General features: G+C 40.5%; 1 protein-coding gene across 4 annotated transcripts in view; it reads left to right on the top strand.

The window, feature by feature from the left end:
- Positions 1-312: 312 nt before the first annotated feature.
- COL11A1 (collagen type XI alpha 1 chain) overlaps positions 313-9412 on the top strand; it is a 129668-nt gene continuing 120568 nt past the window's right edge. For all 4 annotated transcript variants that reach the window (XM_041421411.1, XM_041421409.1, XM_041421412.1 and 1 more), the window contains exon 1: positions 313-617. In XM_041421411.1, coding sequence (XP_041277345.1) covers positions 503-617 — 115 coding nt within the window. In that variant the 5' untranslated portion in view covers positions 313-502. The remainder of the gene's footprint in view (positions 618-9412) is intronic.

Below are 9412 nucleotides of genomic sequence, written 5' to 3'. Positions count from 1 at the left end.
CCGGCTCGCTCCCGCCGCGCCTTCTGCGTCTCCCGAGCGCTTTCGGGAGGGCCGCTCTCCGGCGCCGCGGGGGCCGGCGGTGCCCGCGGAGCCGCCGGTGTGCCGCCGCCGAGGCGGAGGGCGGTGCTGTGGGCGGCCGGGGGAGCCCCGCGATTGGCCTCCGCCCGGCGGCTGGCGTGTCAGTCGGACTCCAGGGGTGGCCCTGGGAGCCGCTCGCCCAGCCCTCTGACGGGATGAAGCCTTTAGGGGGATGCGGAGCTCTTTGCATTTTGATTAAAGCCCCTCATCTCCCCTCAGTCTGAAGGCAGGGCACCGGGGAGGACGGGTCGGAGGGGCCTGTGCGAGGCCGGGCAGAGCGGGAGAGGGGCGAGAGAGAAAACCTTCTCTCCGTTTATCACGTATGGCTCTATAGGAGAAGTCATCTCTGGGAATATAGTGGAAAGGACGGAGCAGGTATAAACTGAAGGCGCCCGCGTTTAATTCACACTTGTGGGTGCCCAGCATGGAGATGCAGAGATGGTCCACAAGGTGGAAAACGAGAAGGTGGCCCTGGGACTCGGCTGTAACCGTGCTCATCACCTTCGCTTTCCTTCTTCGGGCTGCAGAGGTCAGAGGAGGTAAGAAAGCAAAGGGGAGCCGGGAGTCCAGCCGCCTCTCTCCCCTCCTCGGGGAAAGGACCCAGGGCACGGCTGAGGCCGCGATTCAGAGGAAACCTGTCAGAGCGACTCCCGGTGCTGGGGAGGCGAGAGCGCTCTTGCAGCCGGCCCGGGCATGGAGACCCGCGGGGAGCCCCCGGCAGCGCGGGCTGGGAAGTCTCTCCCAGGTGCCGCGGAGGAACGGCTCTCAGTCAGCCTAAAAATTTGGATGTGTTTTTAATGAGGTAAAGGAGATGTACTGGCAGGGTGGGAAAATGAAAGAAATACTTGTTGCACAGAGAGACTTATCCTCTTTCAGCACTGGACTCTTGTTTTGTGAAGTGTTCGTCCAACTTTGTTTTGTTGAGCTGCTGAAGTTCACCAGATTGACTGAAATTAACCGACAAGTATCTGCCTTCTCTTCGGAGGGACGAGGAAAGAGAAAGTTGGGGGTGGAGGCTCTCTACTCTCTTTCTTCGTTTTCCTTGCTTTTATTTTTTCTTTTGCAACGGGTTTTAGTGTCAAAAAGTTTTCTAGGGTGCAAGCGGAGGAGAAAATACACTGGCAGGGGCCCTTTGCCGGCCGTTGCGGAGGGCAGCTCCCGGGGCGGCGGCGCCCCGCAGGTGGTGCGAGCGGTGCCGAGCCCGGAGATGCCTGGGGGGGCTCGGGGGGGCTCAGCCCGAGGATCGCTGGGCTCACTGCGGGCGGTGTCAGCGCTGGGGCACCGTCCCCAGCCGCCTCCCAACCCTGTAGCCTGCCCGGGGTATCGAGTGGTCCCTTAGGTGTCCGTGGACCTGGTGGGCAGGGTGCGGCCCGCGAGGGACTTGCAGGGGGAACGTGAGCCAGGCAGCAGCGCAGCAGCCTCAGCAGAAAGGAATCGCCGCCCCCTCCCCCGCACCGCCCCTCGCCTTCTGCGCACTTCTCCCGTCCGCACCGCTCTCCCTGGGCTCCTCGCACCGCCGCCAGCCCAGCTGGGTTTTCTGGGCTGTGCTCGCAGCTCATCGAGCTGCAGTGTGGAGTCTCCGGTGGCGGGAGAGTTCTCCTCTCCTACCGGGGGTGAAAACGCTGCCTCTTCCTCGTTTTCTTCCTCCCTCCCACCGGAGCCCGCAGGCGCATCTGGAGGCCAGTCTGGATGGGACTGAAGTTTTTATTTTTCTGTGAATCTGACATCAATGAAGGGGCTTAACTCTCCGAAATGAAAGGTTTAATTTTTTATGTATTTATTATTTTAACGAGGTATTTGTCGATCTGAATCCAGAATCAACAGGCGTCGTAGAGGGAGATCAGTTTCCTTTCAAGCCTTTATACCTGGGCACAACTTTGACGGTGTCAGATCAATCAGGGCTCCTGCCCCCTGCTGGCCCCGTTTCTGACAGGGACTGGAGGGGTCAGATTTCATCCCTCTTGCAATTCCACGGACTCCCTGGAGTTATACCGGGGTGAATTAACCTCGCAGAGCTTCAAGGATTCGGCTTCTCGTTACCATGTGGAAACTAAATTTCTTCAAGAAGAATGGTCGATCTTCAAGGGCATGATCGATTTCTTATGCCACTTTTCACAGCAGAACTGACTAAATTAAGTGGGGTTTATGTAGCCTATGTTTACATAATGGGTTGGATAGAAATGACAAGTTAAAAGAAAATCTAAACCCAAACACAGGAAAAATCATCAGAACTTACACTGAAATCAGCAGAACTGATACTTACTGGACTGTATTCAGCAACATTAGGCAGACTAATTTGGTTGTGGTAACTTTATTCAAAACTAAAAGGCTATATTGATAGTCTTCTAGTTTTCTGGATAAAGGACATTTCAGAAATATAGAACTGCAGGCTTCTTATTCTTTATAGAAGCATTCATAAAAGAACTTAGTTCTTGACCTTTTCTGAGATACAGTGTGCTATTTGCTTAGGAACTACAGGGAGCTGTGTGTTCAGGGCTTGATCTGTTATTGAAGTCAGTCAGAGTTTTTCCATTGACTACAGAGGGACTAGAATTTGACCTAATTTCTCTAAGAATGTACAAGGGACTTATTTCTGAATCATCTCTTATGCATTCTAATCTTATTTAAAGTAGTTAAAAGTTAACATAGGACATAATGATTCCTATTTGAAAACTGGACAGTGAAAATACCAAGGAATTAAATAAAATAGCATAAATGGCAAGTAAACAATATGACTAAATGAAAATGCTGGATAAAATATGAGTGCTGGGCAAAATATGAGTTACTCTTTTAAATCTTCTGTTCTTCAATGTTCTTTTCATAAACCATCTCTATGAAAAGAAAATTACATGGTATATTCATATGAAGTGTTAATCATGTAGCAGTGACTTTTTAAAGACAACAGAAGCCATTCCATATAGACAAACCTCAACAGATTCCTAAAAACCTTTACTTTTTTTGAAGTTTCTTTATTTAAAAAAAAAAAAACCCACAAAAAAACCCAAAACCATAGAAAAGTATGAGGTGCCTTTCATACTTGTAAGAAATGGTGTGCAAAGAAGTGTTTGGGCTCTTGAGTTATTTCTTCTTTACACAGAACAAGCTACAGAAGTGAGAATCAACTGCATGGGAAAAGCAGTGACTCATACTTGGTCAGCTCAGTGCCCACCAGCTCTTAAGTAGCTCTTTTCAGAAAATGTTTTTGCTTTATGACTTGGCTAAAGTAAACAAAATTCAGTATTTTTAAAGACATGCTTTGATTTCCTTTCCCCTTCCTCACCTTTAATACTAAAGCTGTTGGTAATGCCTTTGGAATGAATAAACTCATTTAGTCAAAGTGGCATGGCTTCAACACTATAAATTTTTGTAAGGTCTTGACATCAATGCACTATTGTGATGCTGATTTAAATTTCATGGGCAAGAAATGAAAAATCAGCCTTTTTATTATTTATAAGCTTTTCCAAGCAAATGGAAATCTAGCTCTTAATCTGTGGAAAAAAAAAAAAAAAAAGATTTAAGAAGCCTTACTGAAAATGAGGCTATGAACCTATATATAGAAAACTTTGGACCTTCTGTGTAAGCAATGAGCAGATTTGTTTCTAAAATAAATAGATACTTCTTGCTGTCATCTTAGGAAATATAAAGGTTCCTTGTGCTTCCCACACACAGGCTTGGAAAGTTGTGGGAGTTCTAGGTGCAGAAGGAATGCAAAACTGGGCCAGTTAGTGATGGTAAAAGGAGAGTTTTCTTAGTGGATGCACACTTAACACTGCTATTTATTTCTATTTGCTAAGTAAGGAAGATATGGATCTGTTTATTGAATGAAAACTCTTGAATGTGTCCAGCTAGTCTAAACCTGTACAAAATGGTGCTTCAAACTAGAAAAGTATGAATTTCTTCTCAGAACTATTTGTGATGTAAAGTACTTTTGATTTTAACTGATCAATTAACTTTTAAGATTAAAAAATAGTTTTATGTGATAATTTGTGTGTGTTTCTTAGATTGCTATTCTCAAAGTTAGCAAAAATGAATCACTCAAAGGGTAATTTCACTAGGTGCAGCTAGTGGTCCTAGCTGAAGTTTTTCTGAGTCCCAAGGATCAGCAGGTGAAATGGTCCAATCTTCCCAGAACAGTGCAAGAGACACTTGCATGTGTATATCTGTTTTGCTATGTGATTTTGATTTCTTAATTGTTTCTAAGGTAAAATAATTATTTCAACTTCAGCTGCAGACATCAGACACAGAAAAAATTACTGGTATGTGTTGTTAATTCTCTAGAATGTGTATCTTTGCATTGAATTTAGGACACCTCGCATGGATCCAAAAAATGCTGCAGGAAACTGTCTCTTTCCTACCTCTGCAGGAAAGAAGTTTTTCAGTGCCAGCTTGGTTTATATCTTAACAGCTTTAACTGTATATAGATACACAAATACTCTGTGGGTTTGGCTTGAAGTAATCTCTTCCCTGGAGCCTATAATTGAAATGACAATAGTAATAAAAAAAAAAATTGGTATAAAAACTTTCCTAGTGCTATCTTTTGTTCTGATTACTAAAAAAAAACCCATTAAAAATACCCACCCCCAAAGCTCCCAGTTGTTTGTAAAATTGGTTTCTGCAGCAGATACAAAATGTGGGAAAAAAGTTGTCATACTTATTTTTACAACGGCCATGCCCAAAGTTACTTATCTCCCCCAAAGAGAATCCTTAATTCTGACACAGTTGCAGCACATTAAAGGAGCCATGACATAACTGCTGAGGTTATACCTAAAACACACTGGAGCATTTATGTCTTTCCCAGATTTGTTTTGTACAGTGATGAACAGTAGGGTTTCCATCTGCCAGCAAGATTAAGAAGTTGCTTTTCTTTTCTCTGTCGAGCGTTCTGCTTCTTTTCAGAAGAAATCCTCCTAGCATTAGTTAATTTATCATTGTTCTGAGTATTTGTTGATAATAGGGGGGAATAAATTAAGCAGAGCTTGGGAGAAATCTTTAATGTTCTAAGAATGTGAAGTCTTATGCAGTGATAGAGATTTGCCCTCTGGATGGACACAATAGAGAACAGTGGCTTAAAAGGAATTAGGTTAACACACATGCCTGTTGCAAGGGCTTATAACTGTTCTACTCAGTATTAAATACCAGGTTTACAGACTGTAAATGTAAGGATTAATTGTTGACCCGGTTATTACAATAGTAGTAGAATCTGGCAGAACTTAAATTCTTTTTAGCACATTAGCACACATAAGCGACTGTAAAAACCTTTGTGAATTTCAGGTCTGGGACTTCACTGCAAGTCTAAGTGTTAATGTACACAGTGTGTGAAATAGAAGGTATTTGGCAGAGCTCATTTTATGGAACCAGAGTGTTTGCTGCAAACAAAATTGAAAGATGTATTATAAAAGATGAATTAAAAAAAAACAGCTTAGATTCTGATCCTGCTATAAAAAATGTCACTGGCAGGTAAGCTTTCTCTATAATAGAAATTAACTTAGTAGTAAATCAAATTATGGTCACATTTTTAAAGTAGAGTAAGTGCTACCTACTCTGTCCCTTACCTGTGTACTTTACCTTACTCAAATTATCACAGTAAACTGATAGATTATCAAATATTCACAGTTTATAGATCAAGACTTTACAACATTGGTGTCTGCTTAAGAGGAATTCTTGCAAATATTGGCAGGATACAGAATTGAATCTGATTTCCTTACATTGCTCTAACAAGAGATGATACCTTTGACAGGGAAAATACAGTGAAAGACTTTAGTTGTACAAGTTGTTTCTCTATCAAATTAAATAAGATTGTGTTAAATGGCATAATTCCTAAATCTTATTCTTGACTGTATTCTACGCTTAAAGCTGAAAAATGTTCAGTGTTCCATATTTGAAAACTCCCATTTATTGGAAGATATTTTTGAACACTTATTTGAATTCTTTCTCAATAAATACCTTGGTGACAAAACTTTTAAGTGGACTCAGTTTCTTTCATGTTTAATTGCTGAGGGAACGCCTTGTCTCTTCCTGTAGCATGAACCATTTTTAGACTGTGTCTCTTTTTCATATGGTAATAGAAACAGGATACTTAAGAATGTAATATTTGTTTTGCTGATTTTCACAGCTGAAACTACTGTGCCTGCAGTCTGTACAAAAAGAACTTTTTGAATATTTAGCAGAGGCCTCAATATAGTTAGACACTTGGAAAGCTGTCCTAAAAGATTTGTGGTGCAAAATAAGAAAAAAACCATAGAAATATGGGACAGATGTTAAAGTATTGTAAAATAATGGGTCAATACAGGTCTGGACAGATGATGAACAAACCCAGTTTTCTGAGGGTAGCAAGTGAAATCTTTTATGAAATCACCATCACATTATTAGTGCTTGATGGCAGTCAATGCTGTTAAACAAGTCATAAAAGTACAATCTATCCAGTCTCCAGAGGGTTCTGAACAACACAAAAGTCATATTTCGTAGTGACTTACATTATGGTAAAAAGCCTCAAAATCTAGGTTCCACTTCAGAATTATGCAGTGTAATGAAAACTTAAAATAATTATTCTTTTTTTTTCTGAATATGTCCAGTAAATAAATCAACCTACAAGCTAATTTTGCTAAAGATCGGAATGTGAAATTGTACCTAGACAAGTTTTCCACTGGTTTCAGTATAGCATATAAGTAGTGGGGGGATTGGTTTTTTTTGGGTTTTGGTTTGTACTGTAAGCATGTTGTAGGTTGGTCTTTAAAGTGAGACATAGTTCATAGTTGGTGAGTGTCAAAATTGCCTCCTGTACATGCGGAGACTGTCTGCATAGCCTTTGAAATACTATAATGTATTTAATAGACTTTTCAGTATAGGAAGTCAATAAAGAAATTCCAAATAACTGGTGTGGAAACAGAAGTAGCCATTTCTGAGCAGTTTCACAGAAGCCTTTGTTGGTGAAATAGTCAGTCCTAGGATATTTAAAGCATTCCTGCATGCATCTGGGTAATCTCTAGTTCTTGTAAGCATTAAATATGAAATCACTGCAATAACACCTGTTTCTAAAAATGTCAAGATTCCAATTACATAATTCATCAAGGAAAATTCTTAACAGGTAAAACAACCTTCAAGTATGTCCCTATAAGTATATATATTCAACATATATTCAGTTCATCTCATAGATTTGCATTCAGATATTTAGGAAAAAAGTTTAATTTTCAGAAGTACTATGTAAGTAGACAGCTCAATTGGTTTCCTTTTTGTACCTTGAAGATGCTCTGTAAGTCACTTTTGCAGCTCATAAAACAGAGAGCTGGTTTTATCCAGCTGTATGAAGTCCATCTATGAAAAGTGTTGGAGCCTTCCCAAAGGACACTGCAGAACCAATGCTTTGATGCTGGTTCCCAGAGCACTTCTGTTACAGGGCTGGGCTCCCAGCAGAGTTGGGAGGCAGGCGGTTCTCAGACTGCCAAGCCCAAAAGCCTGTGAGAAGGGCAGCTCTGCCCAGAGCTGGCCTGCAGGAAATGGTGAGGACAGAAGAGTCCTGATCCTTTCCTGGTGCCTAGACACCTATGGCTGAACTGCAGGGAATCCTTGCTTGGGATACAGAGACTAGACCCTGTAGTGGGAAGGCAATAGAGTCCTTTGTAGGAACTGCAAAGCTCCTACAAAGTGAAGCTGTTGGGTTTAACATGCTTTTCAATTCCTGCTTTTGGATGTTCTCTATGAATACCTAACAGATGAAAAACACATTAAAATAATAAGTGTAGATAATCATATTATATGCATTTCTGTTTTTAAAGGATATCCAGCATAACTGCCCACGATAAGTAAAAGTGTCCAAGAGTAAAAATAAGAACAGAAATATTCTTACCACAATAGATATGGCATCATTTTCTAGTAATTGGTGGGTCTTGTTTTGTATACTAAAAGTCAATAAAATATCAGTTTATCAAATCCAGATTCTAATGCTGCTGTTAAAAAAGAGGTGAAGACTTCTGACATCATTAGTTGCTGATTTAATGAGTGTCATTTAATGAGTGTCAGTTAGAAGCTTCCATCAGAGAAATGCTTATCTTTACTCACCTATACAATACATGGAATGTCCTTAGAATGAGCTCTCAGAGTTATAAAGATTCAAAGTTTTAAGAAAAGTAAATAAACTAAACAACAGTAAGTTATTATATCTTTAATAGGTAGCATGGTTTCAAAAACGTGTGGTGCAGTCAGTACCTTCTACTTAAGTCCTTAAAAATATACCTAGAAATCCAACTAGAGTTGGCCTCATCTGAAAATCTTGCCCACAAATATAAGGAGTCCCTTCATTAGTACTCACCAAATACACACGTTTTAGCCTACAAGGCCATCACAGCTTGTAGATTTTAAATGACCTGTTACAGTGACATAAAACTGGACTAAACTTTGAGAAAACACTCCATTTAGAACTGAAGATTAACGTTCCAAGGCTCTTTTAGTTTTTGCAGTGGTTCCATTGGAACAGATTACTAGCAGATTGAAGCCTATTTCCATGGAAAATATGAAGTAAAATAATAGTAACTTAGAAACATCAGTCTTCCTAAATTTCTCATATAATTCTTTGTACTGGGGAAATTTAAGCACTTTTCTACTCCAGGGTTGTATCTCCCTAATTAGGAGTTATTGATTGTAACTCTTAAAGGCTCTGTGTGGAGTGAATACTGGTAAATTTTCACTTTCACGTCAATAAAAAAAATTCATTACTGAAGAATTATGGTAACTCAGGAAGTTATCTGTTTATTATATCAGAAATAATATAATACTGTTTAAAAGTACTTTTTACTGTATCAAAAAGGAGGAAAGGTAAAGTTACTATAGGTATTAACAGAATAGCAAACACAGACTTGCACCCTCAGTTTGCTAAGGTATATCTATATAGTAAAGAATTACTGCCTCTTTTCTTTCCCCTTTGGATTTTGCTGTTGTTTGCATTCAAAGTATGTCCCCAAGCAGGCAGTCTGGAAGCATCTAGTAAATTATATAAGTAAACACAGCTTTCTTCTCACAATTTTATGAGAAAGCACATTGTGCCTGTGCATTCTCATAAAATTAAGAGACTAACAACAAGAGTTAACATACCAAAATCTAAATCTAATAGGATTTCAACTTCTTTTCTTCATTAAGTAATTGGACAGAAATAAACATGTTTTAGTCTAAATGAGTCATCCCCTAGACAATTTCTTATGGGAATGAGTTTTGTAGCCAGACATTGCCACCACAGTCACTTTCCTGTCAGTTCCTGGAGGATTCCATTTTGAGGCATGATGATGAAGTCTTCCCTCTGAGAATGCAGATGATGATTTCTTATCTTCAGTATGATTTTACCCTA

The sequence above is a fragment of the Onychostruthus taczanowskii genome, unplaced genomic scaffold, assembly GCF_017590055.1.
Source record: "Onychostruthus taczanowskii isolate IOZ18803 unplaced genomic scaffold, ASM1759005v1 scaffold7, whole genome shotgun sequence".
In the NCBI taxonomy this organism is placed as follows: Eukaryota; Metazoa; Chordata; class Aves; order Passeriformes; family Passeridae; genus Onychostruthus; species Onychostruthus taczanowskii.
The sequence above is the reverse complement of the archived record's forward strand: the minus strand, read 5'-3'. Positions and strand labels throughout refer to the sequence as shown.